The sequence below is a fragment of the Zingiber officinale genome, chromosome 10B (genome assembly GCF_018446385.1).
Source record: "Zingiber officinale cultivar Zhangliang chromosome 10B, Zo_v1.1, whole genome shotgun sequence".
Taxonomy (NCBI): Eukaryota; Viridiplantae; Streptophyta; class Magnoliopsida; order Zingiberales; family Zingiberaceae; genus Zingiber; species Zingiber officinale.
This window is the reverse complement of record NC_056005.1, coordinates 7,956,340-7,979,812: the sequence shown is the minus strand read 5'-3', so window position 1 is coordinate 7,979,812 and position 23,473 is coordinate 7,956,340. Positions and strand designations below refer to the sequence as shown.

Genomic DNA, 23,473 nt, shown 5'->3' with positions numbered 1-23,473 from the left:
AGTAGGCTGGATCGCTCCTGAACTTGCCAAGCTCCGGTTGCGCTGGCATCGCCGTTTGCCACTTGATACGAAAGGCCGGTGGCTCGGGGAAACGCATGTAGAAAAAGTGCTCCTTCCAATGTTTGTTGGAGCTCGGCATGTTATCAAAAAGGACGAAACCTATCCTAGATTGGAAAACAAAAGTTCCCCACTCGGCTTGCTTGGGGTAATAGAAGTAATGTAACACTTTGGGGTCTAATGGGATGTTGTTCAATTTAAAGAGAACTACCACCCCGCTCAGCAGCCTGATGGAGTTCGGAACCAGTTGGCCGAGCGGGATGCGAAAATAATTACAAACTTGCAAGAAAAACTTATGGGGTGGAAAGCGTAGCCCGACCAAGAATTGGTCTCAGAAGAAAAGAATGGTGTCGGGCGGTGGTTCATGTGGCCGGTCGGCGGGGGTGGCTATTATTATATGGTGATCGGAAGGGATGTCATAAGTCCGAGCGAGGCGCAGTGCGTCCTCCTCGTGAAACCGGCTCTCCATGGTCGTGTACCAGAGACCGAGAGCCCCGCCGGTCGACTGTGAGGTACTAGTCATGGTATAGGGCCGGGAATGAACGCGGAATGAAAGGAAAAAGAAATAAAGCCAGGAAAGAAGGGGGCAGAATGATAGAGGTGATTAACTGGAAGAAAAGGAGCGAGGAATCGAGGAAAAGAAAGGCTTATAAGCAAAAAGACGGTCGCAGGGGGCTTTGAAGTCGTCGGAGAAGCGAGGTCGCCGGAGAAGAAAGGAGCAGTGAGGCGTCTGGGATCGATGAAGCCAAAGTGCGGCGAAGAGGAGAAGTCGGGAGCTTTATAATGACGGCCGCAATCAACTTTCACCGTCCGATTCAGGTCGTGAAATACGAGGCCATCATCCGGCCGTTCATTTCAAACGGCGGATGTCCCATCGGAGGTGACGCTACCGCCATACGCTGACAAAAGCAGGATCGCCACGTGTCAGCAGGATACGGGTCACATTTAATGAGCACCCCTTACCGTGCGCAGCGCACGTGATTGGCAGTAAAGGAAAGGATTTGGTAGGGATTTCAAGGGAATACAAGGCACGAGTAAGACACCGCCGACCGGATGAGCATCTCTATGCCTGGCCGAGCGGACTAGTGTAGCGGCCGTTACTCAGTCAGATCGGCAGTCCAGTCAATCGGACTTCGCCTCCTTCGACTAGACTTGAGGGGGAGACAAGTGATCCGGCAGTTAGAACAAGAGACCCCCATTTTGAGGGGTCAACGCCATGTGGAAGTCAAAGGCCAGGTGGCCGACCGGAGAAAGGCGAGTCGGTCGGTCGACCGGAGAAGGATGGGCCGACCCCTCGGTCGGCCGTTCGGTAAATAACCGATGGTAAAAGGCGCCCCGACAGGGGTCGGGGTTCCGGTGCTCGATTGAACAGTAACGAAGGGCCGAGCGGAAGTCACGCTCGGCCGTAGACATAAGGTAACATACTGCCAGTAGTCCCCACATAGCACCTTACCGAGGATCTCCCCAGCATGCCGATGCATATGGAGGGCCGTATGTGATGTGAGTGCCGGCCGGCCGGATGTGAGATGAGTGCCGGCTGGCCGGACAGGAGATGAGTGCCGGCTGGCCGGACAGGAGATGAGTGTCGGCCGGCCGGACGCCCCGGTTTGGAGTAGGGAGAGAAGGACAAGTAACATCTTATGATAGCTGTCAATTCCTATGACTGGGTCATACTCCAAATCTGGCGGTAAGGTGTTCTGCTGTCCCATCGAAGACGTGTCATGACTGTAGCAGTATGGTGTCAGGTAAGCTCTCTGACAAACACATACCGAGGTATGGGCTAAGAACACGTGTTTGCCTCGGTATGTGTGCGTGAGTTCTTTCACCGCTCTATATAAGGAGCCCTATACTTCGCTGGAGGTATGCGTTCTGATATTTTTGGAGCCACTTCTTCACTGTTCGCTTGCCTGACTTGAGCGTCGGAGGGTCGCCGCCGGGAACCCCTTCCCTAGGGCTGTAAATGAACCAAGCGTTCGTGAACAAGCTTGGTGTTCGGCTTGGTAAGAGCTTGTTTATGTTCGTTCAATATACATAGGATTAATTAAACAAACAAGCTTGAACAGCTTGTTAAGCTAAACAAACAAGCTTGAACACATATGTGTTCAGCTCGTTAACGTTCGTGAACAACGTTCGTGAACAATGTTCGTGAACAACGTTCGTGAACAATGTTCACGAACCATATTTATTAAAAAAACTCTTTTCAATATCCTAAATAAATAATTAAATAAAATAAAATAAATAAATAAATTTAAATTATCAATCTTAATAACCAATCAAACAATTAAAAGTTTCAAACAATCAAACAAGCTTGAGTTGAGAGCTTGATAACATCTAAACGAACCAAGCTCAAGCCAAGCTCAAACCAAGCTCAAGCCAAGCTTGAATTGAGAGTTTGATAACATCTAAACGAACCAAGCTCAAGCCAAGCTTCAAACAAGCTCAAGCTCATAAAAAATAAACCAAGCCAAGCTTGAACACTCATTTCAAAAGCTTGGTTCATTTTAAGCTCGGCTCGGCTCAGCTCGGTTATCTTATCAAACAAGCTTGAACACCCCAAAGCTCGGCTCGACTCGGCTCGTTTACAGCTCTACCCTTCCCGGCCCGACTTCTGTGCAGGATCGCTGGAGTTTCGTACGACCAGCGACCCGGAAAGCGCTACGTACCCAGCGTCCGTTGATTCAGCATTCGGACAGGATCAGTACCTATTTCCAATGTATAAAGAGTTTCAATCCTTATGAGGTACTTAGTTGGTTAGAGGATGACAACTTTACTACAATGAGGCAAATGATCAATTCCCAACGGATACGTCCCTTTGGGGGAAAACAAATCTCTCCCACACTCTAGCTACTTGTCGGATGACTATAAGTTAACCTCATGATTTATCTCTCTTTATATAATTTAGGGACGGACTATGAGGAGTACTTGTAGTGAACATAATCATCTTATACTTTAATGTATAAAAAATTTTAAAATTTATATTTAACAATCTCTTATGAATTTGCCCATGGGTCGAGGATGAACTGAACCTATAACCAGGTCACCAGATCAACAAACTGGTTATTCATTGACCTAGTTAACGAGCATGTCCGATTATAAATCAAGGCTAAAGTAGTTTGAACTGTTGATTTGTTTGGAGCAGTGGTCCGATTAATTTTTTTAATAAGATTTTTTTAAAAAATTTTAATATAGATGAGATATTTTTATTGATGAAAATTTGTTAAAAATAATGATATAGTAAAGATTTGCCAAATGTCCTGTCCATAATAACTAATGTTTTTTTCCATATAAAAAAAGGGTATATAAAAAGAAGGGTAATAGAGTAAATAAAAATAATTTATATCAAGAAGAGAAAAGAATTAATTAGAAAATAGAAATATATGATGGTAAAAGATGAATATGTTCGTCCCTAGTGCCCCTGTCAATTCATTTCAGGACCAACATGAAAGAGATAAATCATGGACGACTACGAGTATTTGAAATAATGACTAGCACATAAAGGACGAAAACAGAAATATATGAAACCATCGACTAAGGAGAGAAAGGACATGAGAAATATCGATCAAGAAGGAAAAAAATAACTAAACACGAATGAAGAATGAAAAGAATGTGGAATGACTAGTGAGTACAAGCGAGAAAAAAGATTCATATTTTGTAGCAATATGTGTGAGAGGTCGGAAAAGTTAGATGTATTTTAAAAAACTAAAGTATATAATTTTAAAAATAATTAATTTTTTATACAAATAAACATTAAAATATTAGGGCTACCCAAATAAAATAGGGTCTAGCTTAGGCATGTCTTGACCATGTATCTCAGTCCAAATCCATGTCGAAGGGATATATGTGGTCGTTAATTATAGTAAAAAATAATTCTATTCATCTATATCTTTTATAATTTATGTCTATATCATAAAAGGTAAATTATAAACTGAAAAATAGCTAAAGGGTGAAAGAATTGTTTTATCAAAAATACTGCCTGCTGGGAATCACGTCGTCGTTAATGGTTTCATAGGCACGCAATCAATTATCAACGCCGCGCGCGATCGTCTTAATTCTATAAAAAGAAAGCACGCAGTGCACGAGGAATTAAACAGTGCGCCAAAGATTGGAACGTATCATACCTTTCAATTGACCAAATAAAGTAACAATGTCAATAAATCGAGACGTCGTCGATCTATTAATTAATTATAATAAATAAGGATACAATTCTAGATGATAGTAAAATCTATTTATAGAAAAATAAATCAAGCATTTTTCATCTTTGTGAATATAGATCAACATATATTTGAAAAGAAAAAGTATTAATTTAATGATTTAATGAAACCCCAAGAAATGCGATCAACTATTGCTATTTAATTCATACGGTGTCACATGTATAAGGAATCGTATTAAAAAAGAAGATATTGGTTTGAGTTTATCCACCTACGGCACCACTACTTGACTACTTGTTTCTACTTCTTAATTCGGAAAAAGATTTATTTGAAAATGACAATTCCGTGCCGATAATCCACATATGAACCATGCTTTCCGAATTTTCAGTATGAAAAAGAACAAAAAAGGAAAGAAAATAAAAGGTTCCCAAAGAAAAGAAAAGAAAAATGAAAATTGCCGATACAATACGTTGGTAAGATGAGGTTCATTAATCTTTTTCGATTTGGTTAACGTGGGAAGGCAAGCAGGAAGCGAGATTTTTTTTTTTATTATTATTAAAGAATTCGTTGCTTCTTTTATTTTTTCTTTCACCAGCAACAACCATAAAAGGCAAGATGTCGTGACATGAATAGGTGGAGTCGGACGAACTGAGAGGAGGGCCATTGGCGGGCACCAGAAGTATATCATTTGCCTCCGGAACAAGGGGAAAACAAGTAGGAACAAATCATTTCACGAATTAGTGGAAGTGTTTGATTGGATTTGTTTTGTTTGTTCTTCTTATTTTTGTTTTGTGTGTGTGTGTTTTTCTCTATCTGATGCAGTCACTGAGTTTTGTGAAGCTGTTTTCTTGTTCTTCACTTCGGAAGTTTAGAAAGGTTGAGATTGTAGAGAAAAATCCCGAGTTTTGGCAGAAATTGGAGTGGCGGAGGAGAAAAGTTGGATTTTGAGGCCGGGAAGGTTGGAAAGGTGCAATTTTTTTTACCATGAAGGATGCTTGGGATCTCAACGATGCAGCGTCGGAGGAGGAGGACTCCCCGGCGGCCGCTGCCGCCGGGCCGGGCGGCGTAAAGGCGAAGACTGCGGGAAACAGCTCGGGCGAGGTCGAGAACGGCGGCACCGGTTCGTCGGAAGTCATCGTCGTCGAGGCGGAGGGCGAGGGTGGCGCCGCCCGGAGGATCTTCGGGTTCCCCATCTCCGGCGACTGCACCACCTCCGAGGAGAGCGCACCTGCCGCCGTGACGCGCCAGTTCTTTCCCTTCCCCGACGAGGTTTCGCCTCGCGCTAACACGGTCGGGTTCGGGCCCCGGCAGTCGGCGGAGGCAGCGGTGAACGGGACGCCGATGGAGGCGGCGCCGCCTGGCAAGAAGAGCAGGCGCGGCCCGAGGTCGAGGAGCTCGCAGTACCGGGGAGTGACCTTCTACCGGAGGACCGGGCGATGGGAATCCCATATCTGGTATGCTTTCCTCCTCTTCAAAGATCAATATCATAAAAAAAAAGACAGAAAAAGGAAATCTTTTCCTCCTTTCTATCGAATTCCTTCATCAACATTTCCTCTTATTTACAGGGACTGCGGGAAGCAAGTTTATTTGGGTATGTATGGAGCCAACTTCAGTCAAAAACATCTTTTTCTTCTTCTTCTTCTTCTTCTTCTTCTTCGGATCATAAATGATTTCCTGAAACCGATTTATCTGCTAATGTTTCTGCAGGCGGATTTGACTCAGCATACGCAGCAGCAAGGTCAGTCATTCATTTCAACTCGTTCTTCATTTCCAATAGATTTAAGTCTGAAGTTTCAAACATTCTACTCAACAGAGCATACGATCGGGCCGCGATCAAGTTCCGCGGAATCGATGCGGATATAAACTTCAATTTGGAGGAGTACCAAGAGGATCTAAAACAGGTATAGCCAAAGAAGCTTTGCTGATCAAGGATCCAACTTTGCTTATTTCTAGATCACAATTGATTCATCTTGGGCAGATCGGCAATCTGACCAAGGAGGAGTTCGTCCAAGTTCTCAGGCGCCAGAGCACCGGCAATCCCCGAGGAAGCTCCAAGTATCGCGGAGTCACCTTCCACAAATGTGGGAGGTGGGAAGCTAGAATGAGCCAGTTCTTCGACAAAAAGTATGTGTATCTGGGACTTTTCGATACCGAAATCGAAGCTGCGAGGTTCATTCTCTTCTCAAAATTTTTATCTCCGATCACTCATGCATCTCAATCCTAATCGAGTCTGTTGGTGTCTCAGAGCTTATGACAAGGCTGCAATCAAGTGCAACGGCAAGGACGCAGTCACTAACTTCCACCTCAAGCTCTATGAGGCAGAGCTTGGAATTGCGAGTGAGAAATCTGTCTACCCTTTGGCTAACTGCCCTTTTAAATCACCAATCTCACAACAGGTCGAGCACAATCTTGATCTGAGCTTGGGGAGTTCAGTACAGACGAATATGTTTGATCATCAGGTTGGTTGCCTACAGACTCACGATGAATTTATCCTTTTTAGTATCTAATGTTTCCATCCGATTCACGATTCAGTATCCCGGCCGCGAAGCCAGGGAAAGAGCTCTCAATTGGCAGGAACAGAGCTTTGCAGCATCATCAGGATTCCCACCTTTGGCATCAGGAAGAATTGCCCCTCCGGGCGCAGCACAACCATGGCTTCTCAACTCTTTTCGCCATTAATGATCGGCCATTAATGATCGGTTCAATAACCTGATTATTTACTCCCAAAGGACCCACGCTTTGTCCCCTTTCCTATGTCATCAAAGCATCCATTGGTTATTTTGGAGTAGTTGCTGGTGCTGAACCTATGGACACGGACGATGCACATACTTTTGGTCATCGCTCAGAGTTGTTGCCTTTGAGACAGCCAATAATTGGAGCAAATGTGGTTGGAACACTGTCTCTGGTCCTTTTTATGGATTATTGGGAAAGGTGCGGTAGGGAAAGGTGAGACTGTGAGGGGCATCACATAGCTCTATTGGCCAAATAGCAGAAGCAGTACTTTCAATGCGGATGGGAAATTAGTATCCATACTTTCCAAGATTTAGATTTTGAAGTTTATTCCCATAAATCTTTACAAGAATGTCGAGTTTCAAATTTTATTGTAATTAGGCATGGTAAAAATACCAATTTTCAGTATGAATATGAGAGTTAATATTTTTTTTATATTTCAATATATACCAAAATATAGAGATTTAATATTTTTGAAGAAGTTTTGTTATTTAATTAATGATAATTGGACAAATATAACTTTTTTTTCTTTTATATTTTGATATAGAATATTAAATTTATATCTATCAAAAATATGATATATCAAAATTTTAATATATTTGTACCAAAATTTTTAATATTATATACAGTTTCAATTAAAAAATTTGATATACTACACCGAAATCAGCCCTTGTTTGATCGGCTTGTCTCTTTGTTTTGCTTGGTTTCAAAGCAGGAAAGATTAATTAACTAAATGTAGGCGTTTAGAAAGAAAGAAACAAAGATATTAAAGCAAAGGTTGGCCCAGGAATTCAATTCCACTACAAAATTAGAAAGTACCATTTTTATTTAAAGAAAAAACAGCTTCAAAACCGTCTTTAAAATTTTCCTATTAGCTCGACAAAAGAAAACGTTTTAAGCTGTTTGAGATCAAAAAACGGAAGTTCAATCTGACAGCGTTGCAAATTATACTATTTTGACACCATGCGCATTGCCTTCTGGATTTCCTACCTGTTTTAAAGGGAAAGAACTGCCTACCTACTGCTGCGGTCAATATCAGCTTCCTGTTTTTAGGAGGCCGGAACTTTCCGATGTCCTCGCTTTCTCATTTGTCCTGCAAAAAAAAGGTGATAGAAATATCTGACCTTGATTCTTCATATTCAAACAATCTTTTTTTTTAAAATTTTTTTATTGATTGCTTCCAATTTAAGCATGAGTTTCAATGATCTGAATTGAGAAAGTGACCAATAATTAAAGGCAGTTCACATTGAACCACCTCGAAAAGCTCCAAAAGCAAAGTGCATGGTTGGGGGATAATTTCACGTGGATAATTCGAGGCACAAGTTCATTGCATCCGTGTCGAAGAGGACTTTTTGTTGTTTTTTTCCCCTTTATTCCGATCGTTGTCACAAATACAGTAAAAGCTCATGAGAGAGTCTCCTGATTAATTACCTGTTTACTAGCTTATATGACCATCTAGTGTGTAAAAGATTTAAATGGGGAACACACAAGATTTGATTTGTTTCGCTCTGCAAAGGGAATCCTCAGCTGAAACTTTGACGATCGAATACCCCCGGCTGAATCAGCAGAATAAAAGTGTCACGAATGTTTCATTCAATCCTGAAACAAAAGAGTGGAATTGAAAGATGAAACACGCAAGAAGGTAGAACTTTGTATTTTTACAGCAATATGCAAAATATTGTAGATGATGCCTGAAATTTCGACGAGAACAAAAAATGGAATACCTCAACACCAAGGTGCCCAGTGAACTTCAAATAAGTGGAGCATGGCCGACTTGATAATCAAGTGTCAAAGCTTCATGCAAGAAACTGAAAATTTATGTAAATTGGTCAAAATCCACCAATCAAATGCAAAGCGCTCCCATATCCGGCAATGGCCCTGATCCAGACTCCTTGACTTGTTTGCGGGCTTCTTTTCTTTTATTCTGCTTTGTTTCCCTCTTGCCTTTGTTAACAGCGCGTTTGTTATCACTGCCAAGTAAGATCGGCATAAATTTTATTATCATAATGTTGCCTCAGAATCTATAAAACTTCTGGAATTCTTAAAATAAAAACCAATCATATTAACGGTAATTGTGCACCATCACTCAGAAAATATTCTCAACCTCCACCCAGTCAGTCTTACATACAACTCACTATCAGAGATAGTAAGGGAATCAGGAATGGTTAATCAGTAGGAAAAGGAACAGATTCAATAAACCAAAAACCTAGCAAATATAAAATGTAGTATTTTAATAATGAGAAATATGTTGTTTGCAGAAACTAGCTGTGCATGAAAAACCCAACATTGCCAACTTACCAGATATTAGAATTTCATTTTGTGCCAGTTGGCATGGGCAAAAAAGCTTGCGATCAGTAAGTGGAACAGGCGTGAGGGAAAAAAAAACCACCTGGTGGCACCTTGCGATGACAACTACTTCATGAGACTAGAGACAGCGAAGAAGCTTCCACATCACAATGACGCATTTCATGGGACTTCGAACACCAACAACTTTGTCGAAGTTAGAAACAATCCATTTGAGGCTGGTGAAAAAATTCTGAGCTCCCTAGACTTTCGCATGAGACGCATGTGACCACTTTATGAGCTCTTGAGACAAATGCAACCACTTAGCGACCACTCTACAACCACTTTAGAGACTCTCCTGACTGTGTCACTGCTGAGACAAAGTCAAGGTCCTTCTCTCTTCCTTTTAGTGTCGTCTTCTGCAAGAGTTTTCCTCTCTTTCGTCTATCTCCTCTTCTAGTGTTTGGCTTTGGTACACCTCCGACACCAACACTCGGCACTAACAACATATCATGAGTTGGCCCGGACTAAAACTCAGGCCCAACTCGAGATTTCAAAACTTGAAACATAGAGTCTAAAACTTAATGGAAATGCATGTTAATGACAATTATGATAATCAATTTGCAGATATCAGAGCTCATCAATCTGATGACGATGACACATACCACATGATACCACTATATCTTAAGAGAACATGTTTTGACCTTAATGGCATAATGAACATAAAAAAACAATTTTCACTCATGTGAGTTGAAAATCACAATGCAATAAGCATTTTTCCAGCTAAACTTAGATCGGCAATCTATCATAAATCAATTGAGCATAAAAATTCCAATTTTTATTGTCAAAACTGTCATTTTCATGTTAAACTAACCATATGGCAATTAATTAGTCTTCTTTTTGAGATAATAATCAGGCTTTCTTTAAACGCTTATAAATTTGGATAAGGCCCAGAATGCAGTGCAATAAGCAATAAATGTTTCTTCCAAAGAACATGAAAGAAACGATGAAAGAAATTCCTAAATGTTTATGAAATTATAAATAAATAAATACAAAGAGGCTTCTGGGTATAGTTCCATCACTATCTGTGATCTAAAGAAAATGAAAGGGCACTAAAAATTGATTAAAACTCTAAAATATAAGCTACCTAAAGCTTTGATCCAATTAGCAGGAAGTCCATCATGGTTATCATTGAGAAGTTTGTGTTGGACTCTGTGGTTGTTTTGATGTGATCAACCAAGTTTAGGTTAGGTCCTGTGTGTCTGATCCCTGTGTCTAACTGTGCAGGAGCTTAGGAGCGCAGGAAGTCGAGCGGAAGACGCAGCTAGCGAGAAGGACGGCACAGGAAGGGAGCCGACGGGCAAGAAGAATGTGCGCGACGTTCGAGGGACATAAAGCCGGGACGGAAGACTGCTCGATACCAAAATGAAGCGTGCTTCTTTTCAAGCAAAGTAGATAATGTACAAAGAGAATAGTACAAGACTGAGATTGCAAGAAAAGGAACTTACTTAAATGTGCTTTAGATCTCAGAGTAGAACTTGAACCGTTATGCGGTGCGTGCTCTGCAATGAGTTACTAGAGAGAATTTATAGAAGAGATGAAAGTGAACCGGGTGCTCATTGGGCCCCATCGGTCATTCACTTGTCACTTCTCAATTCTCTTTACACACAAGCCTATATGCTTTTACAGCTAAGTCTATATTGCTTTCCAGCTAAGGCTAAGAGTTTTTAAGATATGGACGGCTCCCCGGGGCTCAATCCAATCTTATCTTTTTGGATTCTCGGGCTCACCACGTTCCATCTTTTATGGTGGGGTGTTTATCACGTCTTGGACTATGCCTTGCACCAGAAGGAAAGCATCTAATAATTGTTGCTTTGATGCTGTGACAGCTGGTAGTGCGTCTTTAAAGTAGATTCCTTTTGAGTGCTGGCTTCTTTTGAAAAAGTCTGTCTCCTTGGTGTCAATGATTCTCTTGAACTCCCACAGGCTGTTGATAAGCCTTTTTTGTTAGTGAGAGCCCTAGAGCCAATCATGTGATGGTTACTTTTTGGACTCTTTGTATCATATTCTTGTACATATATTTCTGATATATAAATAAAGGCATTGTGATTATTATACTTGTGTGTATTTGTGCTATATAAATAAGTATAATAATGTCCTAGGGTAGTAGGTTCATATCTATATCAATCGATTAGTTAAATCGATAGTGAGATGATATAGAGAACACTACACTTAATTATTCCTAGTCAAGTATTAACATAGAAGGACAATGTTAATGCATTGAGACTAGCATGTAGGTCAACATGATGACTTGATCTCACAAGTCATGGATATGAGATATCAAGTTGACACATGGGTATACATTGGAGAATGTATACTGAATGACCCGCCATGAGAAAGTATCATGGATCGTTATATGAGTGTCATATACTTTCTCAAGTGACTATTAGTATGACTTTAGTCCTTAGACCGAAGTCACCACGGTTCCTCACATAAGGAGTTATGTTCTTTGGTTTCATCAAACGTCACCCGTAATCGGGTGGACTATAAAGGGATTCTTGGGTATGTAACAAATTATGCGGAGGGATGTGAGTGATGTAGATGGGATCTATCCCTCCTATATTACAGGAGTGATATCATAGTCTTGATAGAGTGAGATCACTAAGTGCATGGTCATGCCCAAATAAGGCAATATGTGATATTGTGCTTATTTGATTATAGTGAGTCTACTTGGAGTTCAAGACACTTAGATTGATTGGAGGATGACACGGTCTATGCCTCATATAAGATCAATCTAGATATCAAGGATAGAAGGACAATGTCACATATTGTGAGAGTCACAATTATTAGTCATATTGGTGATGTTGGATCTCAACATTCTTGTAACTTGGGTAGCAATGATGTGTTGCTAGATACCTCTCATTGCTTATGTCCCTAATTGGATTTAGGGACATTGCCAACGTTGACAAGAACCTATAGGGTCACACACATAGAGCAATAGATGGAGACTAGTTCATATGATGAACCAAGAGGAAAGATGAAGTCAAGTTTGACTTGGCTAAATATGGAAAGTCTATAAAAGGCAAGTTTGACTTGACCTAAATCCACAAGTTTGACTTGACTATGAGTTAGACTCAAGTATGATCCAAATGTTGGATAAATCAATTAAGGGAGTTAATTTGGTCATGTTTGACTTTGGCCAAATTAGGAAGGTTGAAAGTCAATATTGACTTGACTTGGATGCCACCACATTTGATGAGGTGGCATGGGAGAACCAATGGGGATGCTACACATCACCATGCCACCTCATGCTTGCCACCTCATGGGAGGTTACCCATGAGTGGCCGGCCACATTAAGGGGGCAATTAAGAGCATTAATTGCCCACTTAATGACATTTATGTGGCCGGCCACATGATATGGTGGATTGATTGAATTTTTGAATTCAAATTTTTGATTATTCTTCTTCCTTGGTGCTCTCGGCAACTTCTCCCTCTCTTCCTCCTCTTCTTGGCCGAAAACCACATAGGTGCTAGCACACCTTGTTTCGGTCATCTTCTCCACCTAATTGCTTGTGTGGACACATATAGAGGGGCTCTACTTTGTGCCCTCTAGATCCAACTTCAACCTTAGTTGAGCGGGATAAGCGAAGGGCACGCATCAAAGGTAGTTTTTTCTTTAAACTATAGATCTAGGAGTAGATCTAACATATTCGGGTATTAAGCATGATATAAATACGTGGAATTTTTCGAATCGGATTTTTCTTTGCACGAGATCCTTGGCTAGGGTGTTTCGGGGTTTCCGCGACGCGAAAAGCGGTTTTCGTGGCCCGAAAAATTCTAACATTTTTGCTGTAGTCCATTCGATGTCCGCCAGATGTCTTCGTGCATCTTCTTCACTTGGTGTACATGCTCTTGGGCCACATCCTGAAACTTCTTGGTATTGGCCCAAAAATTCATAAGGTCCTTCAAGCAATGTGCTGCTTGACCATTGGGTCGAATCTTGAGTTGTTGTGCTGAATCCTCCATCTGTGCCAATATCATTTCGTCTTCGTTTGTAGGGCTCCATGGACCTGTTATTACAGAAACCAAACGAGATAATGCATCAGAAAGAGTGTTGTCTTTACCCTCAATGTGTTGGAATTGGACCGGAATTCCAAGGCCAGTGATGAAGTCAGTGAATGCGATCCAACGAACCCTAGACGGTTTATTTTGTGATGACTTATTGAAGAAACTTATGATGGCCTGGCAATCAGTCCTGATAAGAAATTCTTCTTTGTCTAGGTAGTAGATCTTAAAGTTGTTCAAGCTATTCATTACCGTATAGATCTCTGCATCTATGGTGGACTTGGGAGGATAAAACTTCCCGCTAGCATACGCACTAATTTGCTCTGCAGATTTTGAGTCAAATTTCATTGGCTTCCACTTGAGAATTCCACCCCAACCCTCCATGCATCCGTCAGATTCTATAATGACATAACATTTTGCAGGTGGAATGGTTAGGTCTGGTAAGGTTTTGATCATACCTTGTACTTTTTCTATCAGCTGCCAATCTTGTGAATTCATTCTTTTCTCACCGTTTGGGCTGGTCTTTGAATATAATGGCCCCAATGTTCTTCCTAAGTTAGGAATGTAGGCTCTTGCATAGTTGAGAAGCCCTAACCATGATCTGAGCCCTTTAGTTGTTTGAAGTTCTTTCTTGGAAAAGTTAGCCACCTTTGTAATAATATGGGCTTGTAACTTGATTCTGGACTGCCCAATTGTTGCGCCAAGGAATTCAATTGTTGAACTCCCTATTTTCATCTTTGTTGGGCTTAGGATTAGCCCATTTTTCTTGCAAATCTCGAATAATTTTTCCAAGTGCTTCTTATGCTGATCTTCAGTTTCTGAAAATACCAGTATATCATCAATATATACTGCAATAAATTGTTCCGTACCTTTGAAACATTCATCCATCTTCCTTTGGAATACTGCTGGCGCGTTTTTAAGGCCAAATGGCATTACCAGCCATTCAAATAATCCCTGAGGAACCCAGAAGGCTGTCCATGATATTGAGTCGGGATGCATTGCCACTTGGTGAAACCCACTTTTTAAGTCAAACTTCGAGTAGATTTTGCTTCTTCCAACTTTATGGATGATAGTATTTATTCCTGGAAGGCTATACTGGTCTTTATTTGTGTTATCATTCAGTCGCTTGTAATTAAAAACCATCCGCTCCTTCCCTTTTATTTCTTGCCCTGTTTTTGAATCTACTGTAGTACCTGATTGGACTATTATGGCAGTGGTTCTGTGTTTGCTAGAACTGGGCCTGATCACCTTTAGTTGAAGAAGGGCGTCAATATGCTTCTGGAAGGTTTCCTTCATTTGAGGTGTGACATGCTTTAAAGGCCTGTCTTCAATAATTAATTCTGGGTTTTTGATGTCCAATTTACAGGATATTTTGTTATTTCCCCAATATTTCATAGGATCATTTCCTATGTATCCTGTGTTGGTCAATTCAGATAGCAAATCTGTTAATTTTTGATCTTTATGCCAAGTGCATACCTGTTCTTGTATCTGATTGTACTCCTCTTCCTCTAAGTCCAGTTCTTCTATAGCCGTTGCAATAGGAATTGTCTGCTGAGTTTTAATGGTAGTTACATTCTTGTAGAAAGTAACTTCATTACCTTCAATCCTTACTCCTCCATACATGGATCTTATGAAGTTGCAGCCCAGTATCATTGATATGTTCCCACCAATTGATAATGGAAATGCGTAGGTATATGGAATCCTGAAGCTGTGATCCCCAATACGCATAGTTCCATATTTCAGCTTCTTATTTGCAGTAGTTGTTGAATTTATTCCGCTGAAATTTACCACAAAAGTGTTATCCTCAATAGATAATGGGGGAATAGATACCTGATCAATGCAGCAGGTAGTTGCTCCTGTATCTAGGATTGCGTTCACCTTGAACTTTTCTACTCCTTGTATATCAATTTCTACTATCAGGTTAAAGAGACCATTTGACCGTCTCTTTGGTTGCTCAGCTTGCTCTATAGAGAAAATCTTTTCTCGTCCGGAATCAATTAGAACATAAGCTTCTTCGTCTTCTTCTTCAATTTCCTTATTGTTTAAGAGCTGGCTTGGGGATTGAATACGCTTCTTTAAATCTGTATTTTCAAGTTCAAGAAGATCAACCTTTAAACGTAATTCTTCATTTTCCGCATCTACCTCCATTCTATCAGCATCTGTCTGTCGAATTAACTCTGCCTCTTTCAGCTTAAACTCTTGCTTTACTGCTTCTATTTGTAATTCAGATAACGCCTTGGTTGTCTGGATCTCCTGATTTAATCGATCAATTTCTGCTTTGGCCCATATAATGTAATTCTGCTGCTCCTGTATAAGGTTAGTTGGAGAGAATGGGATAGGAACAAACCTCTCAACAGGTATAGTTGTATCAAAGTAGTTGCTTGTACACATGCCACAAGATGTGATTTTGCATACCCCACAATGCATTCGATGTTTTCGCATTGTCTCTCTTTTGCAACAGCTGCACCTTTGATGTTCTGGAGGTATTTCGCCATTTACTTCCCAGATGTGGTTGCAGTCATGTTGTAATTTTGAAATACGAACCATGGGTTGCCATCCGCCACTTTTGCCTATCATGTAAGTATTTGTTTGTTCTATAAAGACAAATAATGTTTCTTGGAGTAAAGAATTGACCTGAAAATCTTCCCCTTCAGATACGCTATAGATAGCATCAGACATATCATCTCCCTCTTGAACTGATAAAATTTCATAGTCGTCTGGCAATTCTAATCCTTCGAACATGGCCACCCTCTTGACATTTTTGTACTCCTTAGGGCATTCTCTTGCGAAATGGCCCTCTTCTCCGCAGAGAAAACACTTACACTTCTTATTTCTGACCAAGTGCTTACGCTTTTCTATTCTTGCGTGGGATTGGTGCGGCTTCCCCTTGTATGTTGTCGACTTTCGTACACCATATTTCTTCTTAGGATTGTCATAATATCCTGGTATTGGAATTTGCGCACAAAAAGAAAGGTCCTTTAACGACCTACTGAATGCCGCTTTCTTGCATTCTTCTTCAAGGAATTTATATGAAAACATCACTCGGGGATGAACTCCCATTGTGTTGCCTTGGTACTTTTCTTCAAAGGCTTCCTTTAACCTTCTTCCAAGATCACCTGGTAGTTTGAGCCAGAACTTCCAGAGTCCCGTAAACAGCCTTCCTGTTTTTGCTGCTAAAGTCATATATTCATTCATAAATGGTAAAATATCTTTTACCTGGTTACATGTTAATCTTTCAAGGTCCCTATATGCTCGGTCTTGCATTTCTGTTGAGCCTTGAAAGGGATCTTCCAGTAGAAATACCCTTCTGATTTGAGAGATAATGTTCTGAGTACCATTCCTCCCATCACTTGAATTAACAAGTTCTTGATATTCATGTGGGTAATTCATTCGCCACTGGATCCATGTAAGCCTTTCTGATTCTCCCAACAGGTTTTCTATAAAATCTGCCTTATCTTGGGTGTCCGTGAAATTTTGCAAAGCCACCACATTTCTTGTAATTGCCTCCCACCTGAGAAATACATCTTCAACCCTGTTTAATTGAGTAGGGAGTACCAGGAGCGCACCAGTTTGTTGTTGAGCAGTTGGCAGATTCCACCATTCTGATGTTTCTTTTCGCTTAAAAGCCCCCTTCGGTTCTGAAGGCCGCCCAAAACTTATTGGTTCTTCCTTTGGTGCGGGCTGCGGTCTGTTGGGGGGGTATCCTACCGGATTCATTGTTGTGTCTGCCGGGGGTCGATAATTGGATGCTGCTTCCTGGGAATAAATTTGCTCCTGCAACTTGGATATTTGAGGGTAATCAGTTACCCATTCCGAATCAGCTGTAGTGGCAGCAATTATCTCTTTCCCACCACCTTTCGCGAAGGGATTGATAAATTCCTCATCACTAGTTACTGCTGTTGGTGTATCCTGTAATGCTAAATACTGCAGATATTGGAAATAATCATCATCATCATCATCAGGTTCAGGAATATTTTCTTCAGAAAGAACACATAAGAAATTAGATGAGGACGAGGAACTTGAAGCATTGGGGTCATCCACATCCAGTAAGGCCTGTAATTGTCTTCTATATTCTCGAGAATCACGAAGCATACGTTTGGTTGTTGCAATGCTATGTGCCCATGTTCCTTCTGTTAGTTGGCAATAAGCCTCATCTTCATAAAACTTATGATCTTCAATAGCCCTGATTCTTGCTTGATGTTGTATCTGTCTAATTTCTTCTTCAATCGCTTCCTCAGTTTTTAGGCGAATTTCTAGGGGATCCTTACCCTTCCTTGTTGATGTTTCGGGTACTATTTCTGGTTCAGGTTCCAGTTCATGTATTGGTTGCGGATGATAATCTGCATCGTCATCACAATATTGACAACCAACACAATAAGGGTTTGCCAAGTACCTGGAGCATATTTGGTTTGTTGAGCCAAACCCTTGATCCGCCCTTGAAGTATTAGCGAGCTCAGCTACTTCTCGTACAGGAGGTGTTGCGATCCTTTCCAAGATTATTTGTGCAATGCATTCTTGCTGATCTAGAAATATATCACTATCAGTTGCATTATAAACAATAATCTTGAGTTCACCTCTGTAATCGCTGTCAATTACGCCTCCCATGATTATTAATCCTCGTAAAGCTGCACTATATCTTGGAGCTATCCTTGCATATGTCCCTTTTGGTACCTGAATACATATGCCTGTAGCCATCATAGATCTTGTTCGTGCTGCAATTTCTTGTGGATAACTGATAGCCAAATCATATCCAGCAGATCCAGCTGTTCGTCGTTGAGGCAATAATGCTAATGAAGAGATTCTTTTGACAAGTAATTCTTCCTCCCGTGGAATTGGTGATTCAATAAGCACTGAAACAATATGATTACGTATCTCTTCTTCATCCGACTGAATTTCTTCATCATTTAGGTTATATGTTGGATGATTTGTCGTCGTAGCTTGGTAATTCGTAAATTGCAAAGAGATGCTTCCATTTAATAAATTTCGTGTGTTTACCTCAGTGGGTTCTACGGGAATATTGGCAGATGATGGTCTAACTGTCCAGTTTTGCCCAATGACATCTCTTGTGCTATAGCTTCTTCCTGGGAGTGCCCGTACTCCATGGCTTGCTAAGTAATCTACCACGTTCTGGACTTCATAAGCAAAACCCACATTTGGGGTATTTGAAAGTCTTCCCACCAGTCCTCTGGTGATTAATAAGTTGGCCTCACTATTTTGCCACCCTTCATATCCTCGTGTCAGAACAGATATCTGTATATTTCTGTAGAAATCTGAGATTGTTAGCATAGTATTAGGAATCACGTATACTAACTGGCTTCCATTAGTCAGATCAATCTCCATGGTTGCAAAAATGGCCTGATCTCCCTGCCATCTATTGTCTCGAAATACAACTAATGCCAAGGTACCTTCCTCCTGCCGATGTAGGATTTGGATACGTACCTGAATTACTCCCATGTGTATGAACCTCATGCCACTTCTCTGAAGTTGTGCATAGCTTTCAGGTTGAATAAAAGAGAGATCAACTTGGTTTCTTGTTACAAGGAGAGCTTCCTCTGATCTGTGCACATAAACTCGGTGATGAACATCATCTCTCCTGGAATGGTATAGTACCTCAGCTGGTACTATAGCTGCTCTTTCTTGCATGGATAATCTAAGCTGCACTTGTGGGTCCATCTGTTGTTCTAAGGAACGAGTATATGTTCGCCCAGTAATATGACCGGCCATCCTTTGAATTGTTCTTTGAGCATTATACCGTCGTCTATGGGCTTGATGGTATTCTCTGATTTGATCCTCAAAAACTCTGGCATCTCCTGGCCTTGTTATTGTTGTGGTTACAGGTGGATCTTGCGCTCTAGTTCGTGCCATCATTGCTTTCTTACTTTAGCCTGTTCTTCTTCCAAAATAGTAAATGGATCAGTAAAAACCCTTAATTTACCTTTGGATTCCTTTGGCTTTTCTTGTATAGATAAAGTTTTTATCCTATCCGTTAAGCTTTGAATCAGATTATCAGGTAAAGCTGTTTCTTGCTGCAAATTTGAGCTTACAGCTATCTTTCCTTCGATCTTCTTGATTCGTTCTTCAAGAGATTCCAACTTTTCAAGAATACTAACCAGAAGTTGAATTTGTGTATTTGCCTGCTTGATGATGGCTGTGCTACTGCTTGTTGCCCCTTTGTATTCTGCTGGTCTACAGAACCCAAGGGCTGGTGCCTCTATTCCTTCAGTTGCTCTGACTGCGTCTTTGTAGGAATTTGTTGCCTGAGTATTAATATAGCTCATGTAGAAGACCACGTCTCCACCCTTTGTAATAATAACTCCACTTGTGTCAACTTCTTTTGTAAGTCTTCTGAAATTTTGAACACCTGTTGTTCTGTAAGCTTTGGTTGTTCCACAACAATACTTTTTAACTGTTTTTCAGACAAAAGCCTATTTTCAATGGTTTCTTTTGCAAGGTTTTCTAAGGCCTTCTTTAACTCTTTGTTTTCTTTCCTGATATCCTCAAGTTGTTCTTGGATTATTTTAAAGTTTTTGAGATGTACTCGACAAGAAAGACAGACTCTATCGTAGATTACCGATAGGTTATGAGCAAGTTCTCTTTTTGTTGGTTGTTCTTTGTTTTGAGCTAAATCAAGGTATTCTAGGTTTGAGGTATGAGATTTTGTATACCACTCCTGAATCTTTTCCTCCCAACGTCTTGACATAAGACACTATTATAACTGTTTCCTGCTATTTATCTTACCTGCGATTTGAGGCGTACAGCTTAGAGGGTTCTAAGGGTTTTCTTGTTCACACAGGTGTGCCCTTGGATTTACATCGGCATCCCTTGCCTTGCTACCAAGTTAGGACTTGTTCTTTTACAATCCACCCGTTGTTCCCCGGTCGCCTTATTACCGCAAATCTTCAGTTTGATAAATACTAGGGTCAAGTTAATCAGACACTATATCAGTTCATGTTTTTGCTATAACTGATCAACAGTTGCAATTCGCTAGACATGCCCTTAAGCTTTGTTATAACTGGTCAACAGTTGCAATTCACTCGGCTTAAGTTTTAAAGAAAGATATCCTTTATAGTTTTGGGAATAAAAGAGTTTCGGAGGAATATTCAATAATTACTCATCCTTTCCCCTAAAATACCCTGATAAGGTTTTTACTCAGCCATGACAACCTTAAGTCAAAGAGGAGAAAAGTTCAAGTAAGTCAAAGAGATTGACCGGATACTTGGCACGAGGAAGAAAAGTCCAAGTAGGTCAAACGGATTGACCGGATACTTGGCAAGAGGAGAAAAGTCCAAGTGAGTCAAAGGGTTTGACCAGACACTTGGTGAGAGAGTCCTAGCTGGTCAAGGGTGACCGGATGCTAGGTTTTATGTGCCAACAAGTCATGATTGACTGAATGCTGGTTTAGGGGGCTTTGGACTTTGTTTTGGGCAAAAAGCAAGATCTGGATTGATCAGCCGATCAATCCAGCAGATCTGGATCGATCAGCCGATCGATCTAGCAGATCTGGATCGATCAGCTGATCGATCGGGTGAGTCCCCGCGAACAGAACCCCTTTGGATCGATCCGTGGATCGATCCAGAGGTCCAAATCGATCAGTGGATCGATTGGGAGCTGCTGTTTGTGCGCGATAAGCCTTGGATCGATCAGCCGATCGATCCAGGCTATTCCAGAAAGCACAGAGGCGCTCTGGATCGATCGGTTGATCAATCCAAAGCCTCCACGATCGATTGGGATCAATCCAATCAATCGGGATTCGACCGTTGGCGTCGTTTATAGCTGCAGGCTTTCGATTCCTTCGGCAGAACTTCCACGATTCATCTCAGATCTTTACAGCGCTCCCACAGCTTCTCCACAGAGTTCTCACCGCCAGTTCTTGAAGGATCTTGGAAGCACGTCCAAGTCAAGAGGCGAAGAAGAAAGCTAGGGTTAGGGTTTTTCTTGTGCAAACTTGTAAGTTTTTGCCTATATTTTGTTCCCTTTCCCTTTCTTCTTGTTGTGAGAGTTTGTAAAGGCTTCTCCGCCTTCGGTAGTTACCATAGAGGAGTGTGTTTCATAGTGGAGGGTGCGTGAGTGTGTGGATCCTTGGATTAGTCACCTCTTGTGAGGTGGATACCAAGTAAAATCCATTTGTTAGCGTTGTATTGTGTTTCTTTGTATTTTCCGCTGCACACCTTTGAAGAAACAAGCAACGAAGAACACGGGGATTGCGACGAGCTATTCACCCCCCCTCCTCTAGCTACATATTTGGTCCCAACAAGTGGTATCAGAGTCAGGTCGCTCTTCACCGGAATCATCGCCGGAAGGGGCAAACATAACAAGCAAAGCTAGAGGGTGAAGAAGTTGGAGCAAAATTATCAAAGTCAAAGAATTCAAGAAGTTCAACTTCAAGATGCAATTCTAAGATGGACTTGGTTTTGACACAAGGGTGGCTCCACCGTACACATCTACAAGTTTCGATCTTTGGAAATCAAGGATCGAAAATTTCTTAATGGTGGAGATAGAGCAATGGTTTGCTCTTATGGAAGGTTTCGAAGCTCCAACGAATTCAAAGGGCAAAGTTCTCAAGAGGAGCAAATGGAGCCCGGAGCAAGTCCAAAGGTGCGAAGCAAATGACAAGGTAACCAAATTATTGGTTAATTTATTGCCTAGCACAATTCTATGCAAAATTGAAGAGTTCAAGGATGCCAAGGAGCTATGGAGCAAATTGACATCAATTCATGAGATCCCCTCCACTGCACCAATCCAAGAAGCATCCAAAGAGGGCGACTCATTGGAGCAAGACCAAGAGGAGGACTCCGAGGTTGAGAGATGCTCAACTTCCGAAGAAGAAGAAGTCCAAGAAGCCTCCACCTCTAGGATTGAGGGGGAGCAACTTTTGGTGACACCGGATCAAGGAGAAGAAGAAGAAGCCTCCACATCCGGGTCAAAAGAAGAAGAGGATGAAGAAGCTTCCACCTCCACAAGTCAAGCAAAATCAAATGAAGGAGCATCACTATCGGATCAAGAGGAAGCCTCTACATCCATATCATATGGAGGACCAAGTGTCATCCCTACACGTGAAGGTATAAACATCTCAATTAAAAATAAAAATCATATTATATGTTTTGAGTGTAGAGAGCATGGGCACTACAAGAGCAAGTGTCCAAAATTGACCAAGAAGAAGGGCCAAGTGGCACAAAAGAGCAAGGAGAAGCCCAAGGAGACCATTCCCGGAACAAAGAAGAGCAAGGAGCACATTGTGTGCTTCTTTTGCAACCAAAAGGGGCATTATCGAAGTCAATGCCCTAAGGGGAAGAAGGTGGTCAAGGCTCAAGGAGGAAGCTCAATTCAAGGGGGAGCCTCCAAGGTAGAAAAGAAGGTAACTTGTATTGAGCCTACTCCCTTGAATAATGGTAAAAAGCATGCTAGCTCTAATTTATATCATTTTAATGCTATTTACCATGAAAATAGGAGGCATGATAAAATTAAAGAAAATCATGTAGCTTATCATGCTAAGACCTCTCAACCTAGGTTTAGAAAGGTAGACAGGAACTTAGGCAAGAACCTTAAGGATTCTAGGTATGTGCCTAAGAAGAAGAAAAATCAAGGTTTTAGTAAAAAACCTAAGGTTGAGAAATTATGGAAGGAAAATCAAGTCTTGAGGTCAAGACTTGATAAATTAGAGAAGACCCTTAGAAAAATCACAAATGGAACACAAGGGTCTAAGAGTAAAAACCTAGGTTTAGAATAACAAAAGTCATCCAAGGGCCATAGAGGTTTGGGATACAAACCTAAAACCAAAAAGGATGTACCTACCTATCATAGGGTTCCATATAGCTATGGAACTAACTCTAAGTCTAAGGGTCAAGTCAAGGATACAAGGGAAGTTATCCCTAGAAGTATCTTTGCAACAACAAATGTGACTAAGACTTCTAAGAAGTTAAAGAAGGTCACAAAGAAGGTCACAATGGAAGAAATTCCTAGGGTTAACTTAGAAAAGGTGACCAAGGCCTCTAAGAAGCCAAACAAGGTCACTAGGAAGGTATCTAGGGAAGTTATCCCTAGTGAATACCTAGAACATCCAAGGAGCACCAATAGGTTTTGGGTTCCTAGGAGCATTTTCTCTACCCCATAGATGGGTTAGAGAGTGTCAACTCTAAGAAGAAGGGTAGTTAACCCAACTTAGAAGAAATTGACACTCAAGGAGCATTTTC

At 41.1% G+C, this 23,473-nt stretch overlaps 2 protein-coding genes across 12 annotated transcripts in view; one reads left to right on the top strand and one right to left on the bottom strand.

Annotated features, from left to right (window-relative positions):
- Positions 1 to 4,791: 4,791 nt before the first annotated feature.
- On the top strand, positions 4,792 to 7,405 carry LOC122030461 (AP2-like ethylene-responsive transcription factor TOE3). Of its 2 annotated transcripts, XM_042589670.1 has the most exons (8): positions 4,792 to 4,919; positions 5,028 to 5,659; positions 5,771 to 5,796; positions 5,913 to 5,943; positions 6,019 to 6,106; positions 6,184 to 6,374; positions 6,451 to 6,664; positions 6,754 to 7,405. In XM_042589670.1, exons 2-8 carry the CDS (start codon positions 5,190 to 5,192, stop codon positions 6,916 to 6,918), a joined length of 1,185 nt encoding a protein of 394 aa, XP_042445604.1. In that variant the 5' UTR covers positions 4,792 to 4,919; positions 5,028 to 5,189; the 3' UTR covers positions 6,919 to 7,405. The 2 variants fall into 2 exon arrangements, with proteins under 2 accessions (XP_042445604.1, XP_042445605.1); XM_042589671.1 differs by lacking the exon at positions 4,792 to 4,919 and having other exon boundaries at positions 6,738 to 7,405.
- An 857-nt stretch (positions 7,406 to 8,262) lies between these two features.
- The window catches only part of LOC122029725 (OVARIAN TUMOR DOMAIN-containing deubiquitinating enzyme 7-like), a 30,617-nt gene continuing 15,406 nt past the window's right edge, over positions 8,263 to 23,473 (bottom strand). For 2 of the 10 annotated variants that reach the window (XM_042588835.1, XM_042588836.1), the window contains exon 11: positions 19,001 to 19,628. In XM_042588835.1, coding sequence (XP_042444769.1) covers positions 19,148 to 19,628 — 481 coding nt within the window. In that variant the 3' untranslated portion in view covers positions 19,001 to 19,147. Of the gene's footprint in view, positions 8,535 to 8,659; positions 8,906 to 16,499; positions 20,798 to 23,473 lie in introns of those variants that run through there. The other 8 variants (XR_006125165.1, XR_006125166.1, XR_006125167.1 and 5 more) reach the window with 8 other exon arrangements.

Excerpts from the sequence above, each read along its gene's own strand:
- LOC122030461 (XM_042589670.1), top strand. The coding sequence starts at position 5,190 with ATGAAGGATGCTTGGGATCTCAACGATGCAGCGTCGGAGGAGGAGGAC. Across the intron at positions 5,660-5,770 it reads CGATGGGAATCCCATATCTG|GGACTGCGGGAAGCAAGTTT; the intron begins GTATGCTTTCCT and ends TCTTATTTACAG. Across the intron at positions 6,107-6,183 it reads ACCAAGAGGATCTAAAACAG|ATCGGCAATCTGACCAAGGA; the intron begins GTATAGCCAAAG and ends CATCTTGGGCAG.